Source organism: Gopherus evgoodei, chromosome 8, assembly GCF_007399415.2.
Source record: "Gopherus evgoodei ecotype Sinaloan lineage chromosome 8, rGopEvg1_v1.p, whole genome shotgun sequence".
NCBI lineage: Eukaryota > Metazoa > Chordata > Testudines > Testudinidae > Gopherus > Gopherus evgoodei.
Window position 1 is genome coordinate 52,731,829 of NC_044329.1, and position 20,577 is coordinate 52,752,405.

General features: G+C 46.2%; 1 protein-coding gene across 1 annotated transcript in view; it reads left to right on the forward strand.

Moving 5' to 3' along the window:
• The window catches only part of PAPPA2 (pappalysin 2), a 183,418-nt gene that overhangs the window by 88,789 nt on the left and 74,052 nt on the right, over positions 1 to 20,577 (forward strand). Inside the window, 7 exon segments of the mRNA XM_030572563.1 lie at positions 82 to 275; positions 1,754 to 1,890; positions 5,937 to 6,009; positions 6,012 to 6,069; positions 6,726 to 6,783; positions 6,785 to 6,881; positions 6,883 to 6,941. Of these exon segments, the coding sequence (XP_030428423.1) occupies positions 82 to 275; positions 1,754 to 1,890; positions 5,937 to 6,009; positions 6,012 to 6,069; positions 6,726 to 6,783; positions 6,785 to 6,881; positions 6,883 to 6,941 (676 nt within the window).

Sequence of the window (20,577 nt, forward strand, 5' to 3'; positions counted from 1 at the left end):
GAGGGAAGGGTATAGTTTTTTCTCCTGTCCCCAGCAGAAACATTGTAGACACTAACCTTCTAGTCTTTGGCCTCTCTGCAGGAGAGCCAAGCCTGTGTTATGTTCACGAGGGGGATGGAGTGTGTGAGCCCTTCGAGAGGAGAAGCAGCATCCAGGACTGTGGCCTCTACACTCCCAAAGGGTACATGGATCAGTGGGCAGCACAGGCCTACAGTTCCCACCAGGACAAGAAGTCATGTCCTGTTTCCATGGTGACCGGAGAGCCTGTTGTGAAGGTGAGGCTAGGCATTTCCTTGTACCCGGGGAGTCCCAAACCTGATGTGATCTCCACAGTGTCCTTGCCTTTCCTGTCCCTCCTGATGGAGCACCTATTGCCAAAGGCCTATGCAACTCAGTCCTCCCAGCAGAGCAGCTTTCACGCATTGGGCAGCTTAAAATCAGCCATATAAACTGGAAAAGAAAATCCAGACAACAATCCTGGCATTGCCATGACGTGTTAAGCTTTGCTTTCCATCGCACTGCATGCATCCTTATAGGATCAGGGTATGAAAGGATATAAACCCTAATGCTAAGGATATATGCCCACCACTTAGTGTCTGAAGCAAAGCCCCTTGAAGTTAGTGGGCATCTTTCCACTGACTTCAATGGGCTGTGGATCAGGGCTGAACGGCCCGGAAGAAACTTTTCTCATAGGCATGTTTGTGCATACTTCTCATTGCATCTTCATCTGAAACATTTGGTGCAGGTCTTTGTCTGAGACAGGATGCTGGCCTAGATGGACCTGGTGTGGTCTGGAAGTTTCTATAGCTCTGTGCTCCATCCTCTTAAATAATATATCATTTTGTAAAATAAGCTCATTGAGAACATGGTCCCTCTCTGCATATACCATTGCTCTGGAGAGAGGCAGTGTGGCCCAGTGGATGGTGCACTGGACTGGGATTCTGGAGACTTGGGTTCTTTTCTGCCTCATCTGCTGGGGGACCTTTGCAAGTCACTTCACAGCTCTATGCCTCAGTTCTTCATCAATAACGTTAATGGCACTGATGTACTTTGTGATCAGCTGGTGAAAAATGCTATAGAAGAGCCGAGTGTTATTATTACATCTGTCTGTTCAGTGCTTTGTACCTTTTTGGTGCAATAATTGTCATCAACCCAATAAGGAATTGAGATAAATTCACAATATCATATAAATATTTTGTACAAAGAGGCAAAGAAAGTGGAACAGGGAGCGTGGAGAAGTGTGCATATGTTGTAGCCACTTGTGTGTGCTCTTCTCTGGCCAGTCCTGGTACAGTGGACAATCTTAAGACCCCATGTCCCTTGTTCCAGAGGAATCAAGATTTCAAGGGCCAGGTTCTCATCTGGTGTAAAACTGTGTGGGTCCATAGGACTATACTGATTTATGCCAGTTGAGGATCTAACCCTGTACATTGATTATTCAGAACGTTTTTTCTTCTAGACTATTGAGCCTGAGTCACAGCTGTTGTAAGTTGGAGCTCCTGTGCTGAAATCAGTGGATTTGTGCTGATTTATACCAATGATCTTGCCCATAGTCTTTCCCTCAATCCCACAGGTACCCTGAAATATACTTTATTCAAGCAGGTGACTTCAGTTGCCCCTCCCCTTCTGCTCTGGTTAACGCTGTGGTGCCTCTGTCCTGGTGGGCATGTAGGAGGCTGGTAGTTCTCTCCCATCCTTTCCCCTTCCTTGCCCAATGCTGCTGCTTCTGGGGTTGAAAATATCTCCTTTCCAGGTGTGCAGATCCGACCTTCAAGATATGCCAGAGCATCATTCCCTCGCTGCTGGTTCCCCCTGCACCACCAGCCTTGAAAATGCTCAGGTTGCTGATGGGGAGAAAACACCCTTGGATGATGAGAGCGTTTGGCTCAAGTAAGTGTCGTTGGGCACCTGGGCTTAATAGGGAGGATATTTTGTAGGAGTTGGAGAGGGCTTTCCTATCCTTGTCCCACACTTTCAGGGATAAAGGACAATTTTTTCCCTTCCTCCTGTCCTGGAGTAATGAAGAGCTCTCCTCAGCTGTGTCACAAACTCATCAGCTACAGCCAGGCATTCTACAGATGAGTTGTAGCAACTGAAAGCCAATGACTGGCACATGTATCACTTGTTTCGTCCCCATTATTATATGAGTCTATGGCAGCAATCCATCCTGGAAGCTGCCAGCGCATGGATCACCACCACGAGGGAGACAGAACCCTACAACAGTGTTCTGTAAATGAAAAAGCCATTGCTAGGCAAATACAGTAATTCCTCGTTAACACTGTAGTTATGTTCCTGAAAATGCTACATTAAGCAAAACGATGTTAAACTAATCCAATTTCCCCATAAGAATTAATGTAAATGGGGCAGTTAGGTTCCAGAGAAATTTTTTTCACCAGACAAAAGACTATACTTTTATATATATACATGCATATACACACACAGTATAAGTTTTAAACAAACAATTTAATACTGTACACAGCAATGATGACTGTGAAGCTTGATTGAGGTGATGAAGTTAGGGGGTGGAAGAGGGCGGGATATTTCCGTGAGAATGCCTTACTGCTAAATGGTGAACTAGCACTCGGCTGAACCCTCAAGGGTTAACACATTGTTGTTAATGTAGCCCTACACTCTACAAGGCAGCATGAATGGAGGGAGGGGAGACAGCGTGGCAGAGAGAGACAGAGACACACACCGTGTGTGTGTGTGTGTGTGCGTGTGTGTGTGTGTGTGTGTGTGTGAGAGAGAGAGAGAGAGAGAGAGAGAGGCGCATTGCCGCTTTAAGTACAGTAGCCGCACTCTAAGTACATTGCCTTTTTAAGTAGATTAGTAAATTGAGACAGCAGCTGCTGCCAGCAAGCTCCCTCCCTCCTGAGCCCTGTCGTGTGTCTTCCCCCGCCCCACATGGAGATAAGGTACAGAAGTTAGGGGGGAGGAGCGGGGGGAGCGGGGCATCCTGACATTAGCACTCATCTTCCCCCCACCTCTGCACAGCAAGCAGGAGGCTCCCTGAAGCAGCTCCAAGGCAGAGGGCAGGAGCAGCACACAGCACAGGGGGAAGGGACTGGTAAACTGCTGGCAATTGCTAGCCTGCTGGATGACTGCCACACAGGGAACTTAGGGGCGCAGGGAGGTGATAGGGGGCTGCCTGTCCACCCTGGTTCCAAGCCCCCCACCAGCTAGCTCCAATGGGCTGCTCTTTCTGCAAGCAGTGGACAAAGCAGGCAGCTGCCAAAAAACGTTATAAGGGAGCATTACGCAACTTTAAACAAGTATGTTCTCTAATTGATGAGCAATGTAACAATGTTAACCGGGACGACTTTAAGTGAGGAGTTACTGTACCAAGAGGGGTTATTTGGGATTTTACTATTAGTCTTCAAGGACACCTTCAGCATCACCCTTGCTCCAGTGCAGAGTGGGCGCAAACTGCTGCTGTTCTGCTTTAGCTCAGTTTTCATACAGGTTGCACTAGTGTAATGACTGCACTAGGGGCAGTGTGGCCCCAAGGTCTATGAGCTAGTCTCTTCTGGGAAGTGAGAAGGCTGGCCTGGAATTCCTGACCATGCCTACAGACATGTTAGAGAGGATGGGAGTCAGGGCCTTTCTTACCTGGCATCTGAGACTCTGTTCCTCAACTGCATTGGCCTCAACTCCACCAGGGAGAGTAAAACCTGGATTTTAGTCACATAAGGAGGACTTGAGTAGAAGAGACACAGGGAGCTGATACATCCATTAGGGAGATGCAGTTCATACAGTGCTGATTTTCTGATTGTAACCACAGTTTAATTTTATGTGGCTGCTGCCTTCTATTATTGGGAGGTTGTTATTTGTCTTGCTCTTTCCCTACAGTTTATATGGGGCATGTTGCCCTGTTCAGTCCTAGATTGCTATAATTACCTTTTGTTAAGGCACTTGGAAGACTTAATGCATCATTAATCATTGGTCAATAAACAGTGTTATTACCTTTCTGTCCCCAACACCCCTGTATCCCTAACATCCTATGCCTCTACAGAGAACTCTGCCTCAATAGTCTTCATTCTCTTCTGCCTCTATGTCTTGGACCTTCTCTCTGGGTTCCCTACTGTGCTTATGCCAGGGCAAATACCCTCCATTTCTTCCTTTACTCACAAGAAAAAGAAAGGCTCCCTCTTGGTGCTGCCTTGATGGAGGCTCACTTTCCACTTCTCACCAGGATTAACTCATATTCCAGTGCATTGGAACTTGTGGTCAGATGTTTATATGAAAGACTTTCATTACTGGCTCCACACGCTCATTTTAGGTGTGCTATTATTTTCTGCCCATAAAATTATTTATGGGCTAGTAATAAATATGCCTATGTTCTTTCTCTTTTATAGTGTTTGCCTGATTGCTAACAGATTAGTCTGGGAAGCAGGTTTCTTATTTACACATATATATGAAAAAACACTCTCCCATAGCTTCATATAGCTGTTTACACACACATCTCAGTAACACGTGCGTACACCTCCACTTACAGGACTATTTTAATGCTTCATGTCACATGCTTTAAATGAGCAATCACATCGCTCATTAGGTACAAGTTTCCAGTTGTATGGAATGAAACATTTTCAACAAGTGGCACTAAGGAGCAAAGAAATCATTGTGCCCCTATATGAAGGCACAGACTTAAGTGGGTGTGGCCATCTGCTGAAGAATGCAAATATCTGTGCAACATAACTAGCCTCCCATAGTGCACCTCAGCATAGCTGGTATACTTGCAGATATGAGTTATTCTGATATATGGAGGAACACTTTCCAGTGGCAGTGCTTTGTTCTCTATTTCCTACACATCAGATTCAGGGAAGATTTGGAGTCATGTCAGAATGTAACAAGCAGGAAATTAAGCAAAAGAAAAAAAATTAAAATATAGCCAACGGCAGCTCAATCCATAATAAGAAAAAGGAAGCACATGCAGGGAATATTTAGTGAGATAAGCCAGATACGGCAATTCTAACTTAGAAACAGATTTTGCCAAGTGCCTGCACAGGGGAGCAGTAGGGAAGGATGGAAGAAGGAGTTTCCCCAAAATTGGCACAAGCTGAGGATCTGATCCTCACAAGTTAGGTTGGGATGAATGCTCGATATTGAGGTGCTTATCCAAACCCCCCAAGCTTCTTGGGTATGCAGAACTGGAACTCTCCATGGTAACGTGCTTCCTGCTTTGGAGCAGGTTGTGGTGCTGACGGGATTGACCTTCATGGTGTCTCAGGGCTTCCAGTCCTGGACATGAGATGGAAATTCAACAAGCGTGAAATAATAATGGGAGGGAAATGTTACTGGGAAATTGCCCAGCCTCAGTGATGGTTGAGTGGAAATTTGGAGTGAAGGTGCAAAAAGATATTTCCTCCATCTTGCTTTGCCCTTTGGCTGTGCCAGCTCTTTGTTTGCCCCAGGGAGTGGGTGCAAAGCTGAAATACTTGTCCCATCCTCTGATCAGTGTATCCTTGCTCACTGTCCTGAGCTCACTGGGGTGCTCTTGGGCTATTCCTCATTATGAGGTAGCACTAGGGTGACCACGTGTCTGGTTTTTGACCCAAGCCGGAGCCCTCACTCCCTCCTGCACCCCAGCCCCCTGTGCCAGCCTGGTGAAAATGGGCAGGTGAGTGAGGATGGGAGAGCGAGCAACAGGGGGCAGGGTGATGGAGTAACAGGGGTGGGGCCTCGGAGGAGGGGCGGGGCCTCGGAGAACGGGAGAAGCAGGGGCAGAGCAAAGGTGTTCAGTTTTGTGCAAGTAGAAAGTTGGCAATGCTCAATACACACCAGCCCTCTTCAGTCATGGAGGGTCATCACCCATTTGTTTATTTGTCTGATCAACAGCATTACTTCTAAAATGCAAAGACCTATGCCATGTAGCTCTGTCTGCTTTGCCATTATCCCCCACCATAATATCCCCCTTTGGCGTTGTACCCTCGTGCCCCGGTGTGCTTCGACAGACCTGGACTGGCCACCTCAGTCTTTATTTTCCTGGCCTCTGATGGTGTTGCCCTGAGGTGGACCAGCACAAGCCGACCGTGACTGTCCAGCTGGGGGATGAGAGGAGGCACAACCACTACCGCTGGGTGAGTGCACTCAGAGCTGACATGAGGAGGGGAGCTCCCCTTTCCCTTCTCCTCCTCTGCCTCCCTCGGCACCTGAGTACCTCTCTGCTTCACCCTGGGCTTTCCTTTGCGAGGAGCGAGCCGTCTAGCAGAGTCTGAGGAAGCGCCTGAGCAGCTAAGGCGTGCTGTGTCAGACAGCTCCTAGCAAACAGCCCAAATTGTTTATGGCCTCTTTTGCTCAACCTGAGTTCAGTGGGAGCTGGGAGAGCTCAACACCTCTCTTGCAGTGTCCTCCTTGAGCTCCTTTCTGCCTCTTTTGTTGGCTGGGATGTCTGTTGCCTCATGGCAGACCAGGATGAAAGAGGCTGTGGTACCCTCTGCCTGGTGGGACAGAGGGTACCACCTCTCTGCATCCCGTTTCTCTCAGCACTGGCTCTCCCTCTTCCTGCTTTCTTGACCCTAGTCTAGTTGCTGATTGGCCCAAAGCAGAAGGATTGCCTTTGCCTTGGACGTGTCCTGTCTGATTTCCTTGGCTGGGAAGGAATCCCTTGCAGGTGCTTAGTGGAAAAGGCAGACCACAGGAGTAGAGTCTGAGCTGTGGAATAACCCCAGGCAAGCTAAACAATCCCAGAGTTGGGCTAATGGCTTCTCTCTCTTGTTACTTCATCCCGTTAGGGACCCATGAGCTGTCATGTCAGCGGAACCCATTGGTCATCAACGTGACCCAGATTTTCTTTCCACCGGATCACCTCTGTGCTGCTCAATTTCTCCTCCCGTTAGTGGGCATCTCAGCCGTGGCCTTGGCGGACTTCCTCCCTCCTCAGCCTCTTCTGCCCTGAACACCTGCCTCCTGGAACATGAGGGACATGGCCTCCAGAGACACAGGTACCGCATCGCCTCGGATTCTTCTGTGTTGCTGCTGGGCGAGGGCCATCACTCTTCCTGCAGAAGGTGACATCCAGCTTAGAGCATACTCCTAAGGGCTCTGCCAGAGGGAGACATTCTTTCACTCAACTAGAGCTGCTACCTCCTTGTTCCTGGACACACTGTAGGTATAATGACTTCGAGCTGGAGCTGTGAATTCCAGCTCAAGAAGCCAGACCTGATCTGCTCTGATTTCCAGAGGGCTAAAATAGAGAATAGTTTTGGTGGCACAAGGGGTGTGAAGGATGAGCCACCCCAGATGCATGCCAGCTGTTTCAGACAGGGCAACTAGTCCTCCTGCTACTCATGGCACCATGGCTTTGCTCTATTCTCGATCAGAGCTAAAGCAGGCATGTAAGGAGTAATCCCAGGGTTGGTAGCTCTTTCTCATCTCTAATTTCTGCTTCTATCGCAGTAAAGAGTCTTGGCTGGAGTAGAATATAAGGGGCCCATGCAGCCACCAGATGAAGGGCAGTGCAAGTGGGTGAAGTCCACACCAGGTTTGGACATCAGCTGGAAATCACAGCAGTTCCTGTACCCAGCCTACTCCGCTGCCCTTCTCCCTCTGCTGCTAAAACAGTAGAGATTCTCTCTGGAGTTAGCACTACACTCTTAACTTGGGCCCCTCTCCCTCTAGACATGTATGCACACACTCCCCATCCGCCTTTCTGCTCAAATGATTCAGCGTTGCACTCAGACAAAAGGATTGAGGTTTGATTCGCTATCTGATTGCGGGGAAAAATAGTTGGGAAATAGTTCAGTTTGGTGTGTATGTGTGAGAGAGAGAGAGACAGAATCTTAGTGTTAAAAAATGTCATTAGGATTAAGTGAGATGATGCTAATATTGAGGTCCCCTGAGCAGCCCTGATTCAGCCCCTTGTTGTGTAGCATTATATACAGTCTTAATTACAAAAACAACGAGGAGCCCTTGTGAGACCTTAGAGACTAACAAATTATTTGGGCATACGCTTTCGTGGGCTATAGCCCACTTCATCAGATGCATGGAATGGAAAATACAGCAGGCAGGTATAAATACATGCACATTAAAAAATGGGAGTTGCCTTACCGAGTGGGGAATCTGTGCTAACGAGGTCAAATCAGTAAGGGTGGATGTGGCCCTTCTCAACAGTTGACAAGAAGGGTGAATATCAACAGAGGGAAAATTACTTTTTGTAGTGACCTAGCCACTCCCAGTCTTTATTCAGGCCTAATTTGATGGTGTCAAGTTTGCAAATTAATTCCAGTTTCTGCAGTTTCTTGTTGACGTCTGTTTTGAAGTTTTTTTGTTGCAGAATTGCCACTTTTAAGTCTGTTATTGAGTGTCCAGGGAGACTTAAGTATTCTCCTGCTGGTTTTTGAATATTACAATTCTTGATGTCTGATTTGTGTCCATTTATTCGTTCGCATAGATAGTATCTGGTTTGTCCAATGTACATGGCAGAGGGGTATTGCTGGCAAATGATGGCATATATCACACTGGTAGATGTGTCGGGTGAACGAGCCCCTGATGGTGTGGCTGAGTAGTTAGGTCCAATGATGGTGTCCCTTGAACAGATATGCAGACAGAGTGGCAACGTGGTTTGTTGCAGGGATTGGTTCCTGGGTTAGTGTTTCTGTGTGTGGTGTGTAGTTTCTGGTGAGTATTTGCTTCAGGTGCGGGGGGGGGGGGGGCTGTCTGTAAGCGAGAACTGCCTGTTCACATACTATTTGTCCTAAGGAGCCCTGCCTCTGTCAGGCCTTGATCCAGCAAAGCACTTAACCATGTGCTGAACTTTTAGCATGTGAGCAGTCCCACTGACTGAAAGATCTACTCACATACTTAGAATGATGCATGCGCTTGTCTCAGCATGCTCAGAGCCCCTTGCGGGATCGAGCCTTGGACATCCTGGCATTGAACATAACATGCTGGTTAACAGCATCCCTTGGGAGATAAAGTTGAAACTTCCCAAGTCGCTTTGGCACCCACCAATCTCTCATTAAACTCGGAGAGAGAGAAACATGAGGAGAGCGACTCTCCATAAAACAGACCATTGGCGGGAGCTTGACAGATGCCTGCCTTTCCATTTGTGTTTTGGTTTCCTTCCACTTTACCACCGGATGTCCCAGTCCTGTTCCAAAAAGCTCCACTGGGGAAGGGAATCTCCTCTCTTCCTGCTTGGATTTGGGTGCCATGCTAGATTCCTCCAATACCTCTGCCCAGAGCTCCCACCCCATCCCTCAGAGGCTGCTCCTTTACCAAGTCTCACACGGCTGCTTCAGTAATAATACTAATAATTAATTAATAATAACAACACCTTTAATTTATTGGTGTCCAGTGCTCCAAGGCCTCCAAATATCTTAGTAAAGTATGTAATTGAGGAGCAGTATTTGCAGAATAGGGCAGCATGTTCCAAATAAATCACACTGCAAAAGAAAAGAGAGAAGAACTGACATCCAAGATTGAATGAATAAATAAATAATGCAAAAAGCGCATTCAAAGCCAACCACACAGAGTTGAGAAGGAATTAAAGAAAGGTAGTAAGATTTGTTCTAATGATGATAACAGATGATGATGATGATTGATGATGCAAAGTTTGGCTGTGGATCCCAATCCTAATTTTTCCAAAGTTTAGAAGTGTCCAGATCCAGTGTTCACATTCAAGCAATTATGCAGATAATGTCCAACTGGGAATTTGGATTTTGTCCATGCTCATCTCTACTAACTGTTACTGTTGTTATAAGTTTTCTTTATGAATGGCACTGCACGAAAGAATGAAGCAAGTATGTGTTTATGTGTGTGTGTGTGTGTGAGAGAAAAAGAAAACAGTAATGTGATGTATCTGAGTTATACAGAGTTCTGGAATGCATAACCGGAGTTTCAGGATGAATGTGATTTACATAGCAACAGAAATTGTGGCTTTCTTAGTGAATAAACTTGTAAGCGTTGGTCTCAAGCCCTCACTGAAGGGCCACCATTCACCTGAAATCGAGTCAGTTTCCTTTTGGGAGTAGTCACAGGTGCCACACATGCCGCTCAGCCCCTGCCAATGGTGTGATTTTGTAATCACATTTTCCAGACTTAAAAATATATTTCTTTCTCCGGTTGCTGTGTGAAAGACCCACACAAACAAGATGGGAAACAGACTGATACTGAAGGAATGGTGGAACAGGCCATGCACAAAGGCTGCCAAATACACAAAGAAAACAAGTGGAAAAGATAAGGAATGGCATATTTTTTTCCCTATGATCTCTTTACTGAAATCTCAGGGAGGTTATTTGTAGCAATAATAGATACATTTCAGACCAAAATATCATTTTTAAATGAGTGGTGTCCCTTTAAAGTACTGACATGAGATTGCAAAGAGATGTATCACATCGCCTTCACGCCATACGAAAGCAGATTTTAAAGTACATACTGCCCTCTAATGAATAGCATAGCTTTACAAATCCTGTGTCTGAGTCCTCTCTAGTGTAGCTCCTCTGAAGCCAGCGGGCTCATGCAAGGCATAGAACTTCATGAGTTGATGTACACCTCCTGGGGTTGCTGGGAATCGGACTGAATCCACAGCATAAGCTTTGTAAGCCTCACTCATCATGCCAAGTGGAGTCCACACCTTCAGTGATTTTTCTGTGGGTCAGGCTCACCCAATGAGGTGCTGAGCTGCATGAACGCATCATCTGCCAGCGGTAGAACACGCTCACCAGCAGCAATGGGAATCATGAGGCTAGTGGTACCTCGTCGTATTCCCTTTGAAGGAAGGAGACTTTTATGGGGGGAAAGGATCACGGGGGGAGGGAGACAGTTGGGGAGGGGGAGTCACACCTCTGAGCTCTTGCCATATGGGCAGGTGTGTGGAGGCAAGTCCTGGGGAAAGGGGCAGGTTTGCTTGGACCGAAGGGATGATCCATCTCTACCTCTCCTCAGGCTTTTGTCTGAGCTATAGGAGAGGGGATAAAATTGTTGGGGGAGAGATGCCCCCTGCTGGCTCTGGAAGAGGAGCCAGCCTCCTTGTCATCAGTGTGCTGAGTTTGTTCTGCTGGGTGGTAGGGATAGGAGCCCACATAGATCTTTAAACCTATTCTTTCTTCAGACATCATGTGGACTATGGTGCTGGCCAGGCTGCTTTGTCCTGGCTCAGTTCAGCGTGGTCCTGACACCACAGTCTGTGGCAGCTGTGTCTTCCCTTTCCTCGCTCTGTGACTTCCCAGTGCTGGAGGCCTGGGGGTTCTTCCTCCACCCTTTCCAGGAGGCATCATGGTTAGGCAGGGTGCTAGGAGCCAGGACTCTGGGATCTAGTCCCCTGTTCTGCCACTGACCCTTGTCAGGCGAGCCATTCCGGGGGCTGATTCACAGAGATGAGTGCCTGCCACCTCAGGTGGAAGGAAGAGTGCTCAGCATCTCTGGCCATCAGCCCCTCAGGACTGGATATTCCAATGAGCTCCTCAGGGTAGGTGCTGTACTTGTTTGATAATCGGGATGTGCTGGGTACTTTGGAAAATCTGGCCCATGTTGAAATGGGAGCCAAGCTCTTTTTGAACCTTTGTGGGTGTGCTGAGAACTTGGAAATCTTGCCCTCTGTGCATAAATGTGGGCATCCAAGAAACGGGGCATCCAACATTAGGACCTTTTGCTTCTCTTGACTCATTGTCACCACCTATAAATCCAGTATAACAGCACTTACCTTCCAATCTGGGGTCTCATTAGGAGTCAGGAAAGTGCTTTGAGTAGCTCGAATGATGGGGGCTTTAGAAGTGCAACATATTCATATATCCCCATCTTGTGGACAAGAGGGTCACTTACTTGTCGGGGAGAGGACCTGTCATAACATTTTTTCCCAGATCTGGACCTTAGCGTCCAAAATATGGGTGCAAAATATGGGTGTTAGCATGAAAACCTTCAAGCTTAGTTACCAGCTTGGACCTGGTATTGCTGCCACCAGCTAAGAATTATACAGTGCCTAGCTTACTGTGGTCTTCCCAAAACCTTCCCTGGGGGACCCCAAGACTTAGATTTCTTGAGTCTCACAACAAAGGGGAATAAACCATTTCCCTTCCCCCTCCTCCCTCCAGGTGTCTCTCCCTGGGTTCCTGGAGAGATATACAGAAGCAAGCTCCGTGAATTTAAACAAAGGGATTCTACCCTCCCTGTTTCAAGTCCTGGAAACACAAGTACCGAGACAGCTAATCTCTCTCTTCCCCATCACCCAGAGGGTATGCAAAGTCAGGCTTAGTAAATTTAACACAAAGAGATTTTCCCCCTGACTTTTTCCTCCCACCAATTTTCTGGTGAGCTGCAGACTTAATTCCCTGGAGTCCCCACTAAAGAAAAACTCCAACAGGTCTTAAAAAAAAGCTTTATATTAAAAGAAAAAGACATTAAAAATAGTCTCTGTAATAAGGTGACAATATACAGGGTCAACTGCTTAAGAAAAAAAGTGAATAAACAGCCTTATTCCAAAAGAATACAATTTAACACATTCCAGCAACTACACACATGTAAATACAAAAAAAATATATAAACCTATTGTCTTACTATCCTTGTACTTACAACTTGGAAACAGAAGATTAGAAAGCCTGGAGATAGACAAATCACTCTCAGAGCCGAGAGGGCACAGACACAAGACAAAGAACAAAGAACTTACACCCAAAACTTTCCTCCACCCAGATTTGAAAAAGTTTTTTTTTCTGATTGGTCCTCTGGTCAGCTGTTTTAGGTTACTGGTGTTACCCCTTTACAGGTAAAAGAACATTAACCCTTAGCTATCTGTTTATGACAGGATCCATAAAGCCCGGCTCCCCTGATTCCTAGTCTGCAGAAGCTATAATAACAATAACAGAGCCTCTTTACCAGTTCTGGAAGCGCCTGGCTAATTATTTCCCCCTTTCTTTCATTTTAAAAATGATTTTCAAGTCCAAAACAAACATACCAGAATATTAAAACAAAGCCTAATAATACATTGGGTATAAATGCAGGTGGAGTTTGGGAAGAAAATACCCCGTAAAAATTCAGGAATAAAACGTATTAGCAGGTTCAGAGACTTCCACTCACCAGTAAAAGATGAAATCTGTGGTGTTCCAGTAAAGAATTGAACTGACCACACATGCAGTGTGTACGTAACCCTATATTAAAAATAACCCCACAAAAGCAACAAAGGAGACTTGGAAAAAGAGATTTCTTGGCCTTAGTCTAGTTTCATTTCCAGTATAATAAAATAACATCCCTGTATTTCTCTTGCATCTTTCATCCTGAAGGATCCCAAAGTGCTCTGCAGCCTGTACTACAATAAAGAGATCACACAGGCATACATGAAATGCAGGCATCTCCGGTGAACATGGCAGTCATTCTGCACTGGCAATGAGACATAGTTGTTTCAAAGAGGGAAAGCGATTAGTCTCCCCAGGTGAAACTGCAGGAGGAATTATAGGGAGTACAGAAACTGCCTTAAGGATCACAAGCTGGCACACCTTTGAATCTTGTCTCCTCAAAAGATGCCCCCACCCTTAGTGCCCTCTAACACCATGCTGGATCATGGGTGCAGAATGGATGGCAGCACATTGACTCCCCTCCTCACCTGGCACTGCAGGAGCAAAAGGTTGTGCTTGCTACCTGTACCAATGCTGGGAGACTGAGTTGCTGTCCTCCCTGAGCCCACATGGGATCAGCCATCGAAAGCTCCCAGCAGCAAGGAAGGAATGATTTCAGCATGTATCTCGTTAGGACCTGAGCCAATGTGCACTGAAGCCAGTGGGAGTCTCTGTTGACTTCAGTGGATCTTCCCTTAATCCCAAAGGATCCAGTAGGAGGTCTACACAACTGCTTACGTCACTGTAATTTACAGGGGTGTGAAGAAGCCACCCCCGTGAGTGATGCAAGTTGCAGCAACCTAATGGCTCTGTCAGCAGGAGACGCTCTCCTGTTGGCATAGAGCATCTTCATCAGGCACGCTGCACCGATGCAACTGCACCAATGTTAGACTTCTAGTGTAGACTAGCCCTATGACATCCTATGCCGGGCATGTCTACAATGCAGCTGGGAGCAAGCCTCCCAGTCCCGGTAGACAGACTCGCACTGGCAGGGCTCAAGCTAGTGTGCTGAAAATAGCCAGGGGGTCAGGTGGGCTTGAGAGCCTGCACTGCAGTGCTCACAGTGCTATTTTTAGCGTGCTGTCTTGAGCCCCGCTAGCATGAGTCTGCCTATCCGGGTTGGGAAGCTCACTTCCAGTGCCGTGTAGACATACCTTCCTCGCACCCAGAGTATCTGAAGCGGCGCCTCTGCCTGGTACTTCAGCCCCTTCCAGTTAATTGCTTTTGTTCTCCATCCAGCCTTTCCCTTTGCATGTGAACACCGAGCCACATTCCCTCCTGTTTTCTTTGGTATGGACTGTACATCAAGTCAGGGCAGCAGATTTTATTTATTGACTTTTTAAACTGCATTTTATTTTTAGCCTGTTGGAGTTTACATTTGCTTGTGCTGGGAAGTGCCTTGGCACTATTGAAGTCCCATCTGCATTGTATTCTTATTCCCCTCCCCTCCACCCCCAAAGTCTTAAAGGATTAAAGAGAAATCTGGTTTGGGGGTTTTGGAAGTTTTTAATTTTTGCCTTTTCTTGTTCAGCAAGGGAAGAATTGCAGTTCCATTAGCCTTCAGGCCCAAGTATCTGACTTTTACCCAGGAATGATTTGGCCTTTGGTTTTGGTAATTAATTCCCAGGCGCCTCCAAAGCTGGGCTATCCCCTACTGAGAGGGTGAACCTCGAAAGAAGAGCTGGACCTCTTGGTGGGGATGATAATGGGAGGACTAGGATAATAGGTGGATCACAAAGAGAAGGCAGAGTGGGGGAAGGGAGGAGGGAAAGAAAAGGAGAAGGCCAAGAGGGAAACAAAGGAAGGAAATGGGAAGAGGCAGGGAAGTGTTAGAGGGAGGGATGCAAATGAAATGGAAAGGGATACATGGGTTTGTTTGAAAAACATTTGTTCCAGGGTAGTTTAGCACTGGTGAAAGGTGTGGGACTGAGAGCCCCATTTATCACATACAGCCTGGGAAGCATCACAGCAAGCTTCCTCCAGGCTGCCCCACCCACATGCCTGTCATCAGACATGGTGGGACCCCCCCCCACATTTCTAGAGGAGAGACTCAGATCTTGATAATCCTAGTTTGTAGGGCTGGATTTTGAACTTGGCATGAATAGACTCCAGCTCTGCCCTGAAGTCTCCTTCCAGCTGTTTCTCCTCAGGCAGTGGTATACCCCTAGGGCATTCCTTGGGCATTAGTGACAGTCATGTAGGACTTGATGGATGAGCTTTGCCACCCGGGGAGCTTGTTTCGGTGAGCGGTTCACCCATCCCCAGAATGCCCAGGGCCAAGTCTGTAATATGGCAATGCAGACAAACATAGGTGCATATGGCTTTTTTGTGAGCAATGCTCTTTCTTCTGCTATATGCAGGCCATTTCTAGAGCTTAATGCCTTGTACATTAGCTATTCAGAATGCTTGAGCCATCTCGCTCAGTTTATAATCTACAATAAAAACACATTTTCCTATCTTGGGGTACATGATTGCACTGAAATGGCCTCTGCCTTTGTCATAGACTCTTAGATTCATAGATCCGAAAGCCAGAATGGACCATTAGATCATCTAATCTGCCCTCCTGTATAGTGCAGGCCACAGAATTTCGCCAGTTATTCCTGTACTGAGCCCAATAACTTGTGTTTGACTAAAGCGTCTCTTCCAGAAAGCCATTTTAAAGGGGTAGGGGTTGTAGATTTGATTTCCAGCAGTACGTTCAAGGACGTTGCATTCCTTGCCCAGAGGCAGAGAGGTGGGCAAAGTAGTCCTGCTCCAGCCTTCTTTATGATTGTCACATAGGCCCTGTCTACACCAGAGAAGTCACTAACATAGATTCATTGGTAGGAATCAGAGCAAAGCTGGCACACCAGCTGTCTGCCATTTCCAGCACAGCATCATCTAACCCTGCTAGGAACAAGTCTGACCAATGAAGTGCTTATAACTAGGTCAGTGGCTGGAACAGCCTCTACACTAGGGCTCCTAATGTTGCCAACAGCAATGGACCTGAGCTGATGTAAACAACAGTGGGGGATTTTTCCTCCAAGGCCTTGTGGCTTCTTTGTTAGATACCATCCCCTACCCATTTAGCACATATATGTGTCAGTGAAAGGCACCTTAGAAATACAAAAGAAAGAGGGAAGGTTAAAAATTTTGTCAGGACTGAAGGCAAGTCGCCTTCCCAGTGAGAAATGTACTTGTTAGGGTGAGGAAATGAGATACTGCATGATTGGTCAGCTCTAAAAAAGGAGACACTAACTCAAATAATAGGACAGGAAAGGCCCTCTTCATCCTCGGAACCAGGAGCAAGCTTGCAGAAGTCTTGAAGGCAATTTGAGGAGTCCCTGTCAATGAGCTCCCGGGACATAAGGGGATGACTCAGTGCTGGATTTCTCAGTGTGGCACGTGGGATGAGAATAAACCACATGAGATTCCTGTGGCCACTTGAAATGGGCTCTGGGGAGAACCCTTGCTAGTTGGTTGTGCACGTCTGTGGAGAGGGACCACAACTGTTGGTGGAATGTGCAGTGTAAGGAGAGATGGAAATTGCTCTTGGAGGCTTGCATAAGTGGATGTTTTATTTTTTAAAATATCAAAAATCTTTTAAAAAGAGTCAAAATGAAACATTTCATTTCACCCAAACCAACATTTTTATCGTCTTTTTCAATTCATAAAAATTTACATTTTCAGTTTGACAAGAAACAGTTTTTTTAATTACAGCTAACTAAACAATTGTGACTCACGTAAACTCAGTTTATAGACATTTTTCCAGTTTGTTTCATAGGTTGTCTATTATAGGTATTGATGTGATGCTTGGCATGACCATGTATTATAAATGGGATGGATGGATGGACAGATAGATAACCTCACCATGACAAAGGCACGAATTACTGTATTGAGGTTCTCATCTGTAAAGAAAAAAGGTCATAACCTTCTAGTCAAGTGTGGATAACAAATCAGTGGTGTTGGCTGATGCTGCTCGTTAGTCAATCAGAAGCAGCTGAGAATCCAGCAGGACCCCCCCCTCCAATCTGCCAGTTCTTTTCAGTAGCTTCCTATAATCTACAAGCGCTATTCTAATGCTGTCCAGGTTGAGTCTCACCAGCTAACTGTCATCAGTATTTCAGGTTCTTGGCCAATGAATCTCAACTATAGCATCTGGCAGGGAGAGACCCTGTGTATACACAGCCCCTTTGTGTGTGCCTCAGAAGTGACAGACTTGCTGTGGCTGTCAAAGAGGGAATTAGGAATCTATTCCCACCAATCCTGCTCTAGTGTTGAGATCTGGTGGCCCAACTGGGAGTCAGGACTCTTGGGTTCAGTCCCAGGCTCCACCACTGCCCTGCTGAGCTGTTTGGCAAGTCATGTCACTTCTCACTGCCGTATTCCTCTATCTGTATAGTAGGGATAATGACACATACCTGCCCCACAGGGACTTTGAGACATAATTAGTTTTTGTCTGTAAGAAGCCTCGAGAGTCCTTGATAGAAGGTGATATCTTGGATGGGGAACTGTGACAGGGTCAGGCCAGATGGCTACAGGAGAGTGTTGGAAGGCAGACCTATTAGTTCCAGATTAAGTAGATCCCTTTTCCCTGAGTAAGGTAACGGGCAGTTCCAGAACAAGCAGGAACTTGCTGAAACCAATTAAGGCAGGCAGACTAATTAGGACACCTGGTGCCAATTAAGAAGAAACTGCTAGAATCAATTAGGACAGACTGGCTAATCAGGGCACCTGAGTTTAAAAAGAACCTCACTATGAGGAGCTGGGAGCAAGAGGCACTAGGAGCTGAGAGTGGGAAGGCATATTGCTGGAGGATTGAAGAGTACAAGCATTATCAGGCACTAGGAGCTGAGAATGGGAAGGCATATTGCTGGAGGATTGAAGAGTACAAGCATTATCAAACACCAGGAGGAAGGTCCTGTGGTGAGGATAAAGAAGGTGGTGGGAGGAGACCATGGGGAGGTAGCCCAGGGAGTTGTAGCTGTTGTGCAGCTGTTCCAGGAGGCACTATAGACAGCTGCAGTTAACAGGGCCCTGGGCTGGAACCTGGAGTAGAGGACAGGCCCAGGTTCTCCCCAAACCTCCCAACTCCTGATCAGATACAGGAGGAATTGACCTGGACTGTGGGTTCTACCAGAGAGGAAGGTCTCTGAGCTGTTCCTTGACCTACATGGTGAATCTCTGAGGCGAACAAATCCACTAATAAGCACAGGACCCACCAAGATAGAAAAGGAACTTTGTCACAGGAACGTACTATAATTATTAGAAAAGGAGACACAAAAATGCTCCCTGCTCAACTCTCCCTGTACATACTCAAATGTGTGGGGCAAAGAGAATGAAATTGTATTAGAGTAACAGAACAGGAACAAGCACCTTCCTCAAAGAAGCTGCTTTGGTTTGAGGGAAAAGAGAACATCAGAGAAGACCTCTCCCAACCATCACACCACGTTGCATCATGTTCTACCAAGGGGAGAAATCTCCACCACTGCTTTAGAAGCATGAGATCCCAGAGGAAAATTATTTTTCAGTCTGCAAAAGACCATGGAGATTTCCAGTAGAAACTGCACTGAAGGAATTTCTCACACATATACAATCACCTCTCCTCATTTATCCATCAATCTGTTTTTGCCAGATTGCTTTGGGGAGGCATCTCTTATTTGATTGGCAGCATGGCCCTGATCCAAAGCCCTCTGAAGTCAATTCCAAGACTCCCTGTGACTTCAGTAGCCTTGAGCTTCCATTGTCCATCACTGTGTACATTGACAGCAGTATAGAAATCACTTCTAATAATACTTTTCACTTGTTAAAAGTGTGACTTAATTTTTAAGGCTGTTTTGATAGCAGCCAACGAGACTGCAGCCTGGGCAGATGTTACAGCAGATTTATGGATGATTTATGGTGCCTTAGAAGGTTCTGTTTGGTTTGGTTAAGCCCACCAGTATTTTCTGGGCTCTTTGAAATATTCACAATAAAATACAAATTGTCATGTTTTCAGAAATTTGAGGTTTTCTTATTTTGCTTTGCTTGCAAAATTGGTCCAATTTTCTGAAAAACCTGCACAGTTTCACAGCTATTGGAGCCCTCTTTGTGCAGTTTCAGATATTTCCAGATTTGAAATTTTGTTTGGTTGATGAGTTTTGCCCTCAAGCCTCATGGGATGGTTCAAAGCATCACATAGTTGTTTGCCAAAATGGCCATTTTCCAAAATGTCACAACAAATCATTTGTTTGGGCTGCCAAAGAGGCTGGGATACAAACACCAGTATTTTTTGAGATGTTGCATGGAGGAAAAATAATATTGGCTACTTGATTTTTCTTGCACGATCCTCATCCAAAAATCTAAGTGTCATGGGACTGCAAGGTGGGCTGATGGGATAAGCTGTATCCATCTGTTAAAATCAACAAGAGAAAGAAAGATCTATTTCACGCCGAGGTCAGAGCTGTCCTGTCTATGACATGTCCCCACAGGTACTGCTAGAGGAGTATAGATTCCCTGGGCCATTATGGACAGACACTTGTTCCTGAGAATCATGGCAAACCATGATATGCTATAGATTCTAGCCTCTAAGTTAGCTGTAAACATAGACCATCTTTGCGTGTTTGTAGTGCACCGAGCATAATGGTATCCTAAGGGCTGCCACAGTATATGATGTTCTTTTTATGAGTACTATTCTACTGAAAAGGAATTCTGTGATCAATGATCACTGAAACCGTTCTGGAGACAACCAAGCCAAGTCCTCTCCCTTGATATAACTCCTCTGAGGTTTATGCCAGCAGAGCTTTTGACCGACCCATTTTTAAGCACTATTGTAGCTGGTATAGTTCTCATCCCACAGCCTACGCTTGTCACCCCATCCCCAAGTACAAAGCCCTGTTCAGTATCAGAACTGGCAAGCAGCATATAAAATGGTCTCCAAATGGCTCCACAGCATCATTGCAGCGCAGCATGCTGACACTGCGTCGCTGGCTCATGAGCTTACGAAGTTGCATCACAACATAGGTGTGCAGCAGACATCATGGTGCTGTGGCACAGAAATCAATATTGCAGGCTTCCTAGTTTTGTCACCCCAATATTCCTCCTCCAGCTTGATGTCTTTGCCTGCCTTTCTATAGTAGATTGTAAGATCTTTGTGGCACGGACCTGGCCTTATAAAGTGCCAGGAAGTAAGAACAGGACAAATTCCTAGTGACTGTAAGCGTCTCAGGGCAGGGACCACTTTTTTGTTCTATATTTGTACAGTGTTTAGCACAGTAGGGTCCTGGTCCAGTACTAGAGCCCCAGGGTGCTACGCCAATGCAAATAATCAGTAGTAATAAAAGTGGCGTCCTTAGGGTGGCTTGCAGAAAATAAGCAAATTCCCTTGTCACATTCCTTGTTAGTGTGAGACTGGAGACACGAAAATGTCCCAAGAGAAAGGCCACCCTCCCACACACACACACCCATACACCTGGGAAGGTTACACCGAATAAGAGCTCAGATTATTCTATGGGAGGTAAACACAGGGATGTGGAAGGGTTGTGCCCTTGGGTATTGGGGCACAGTTATGGAGCAG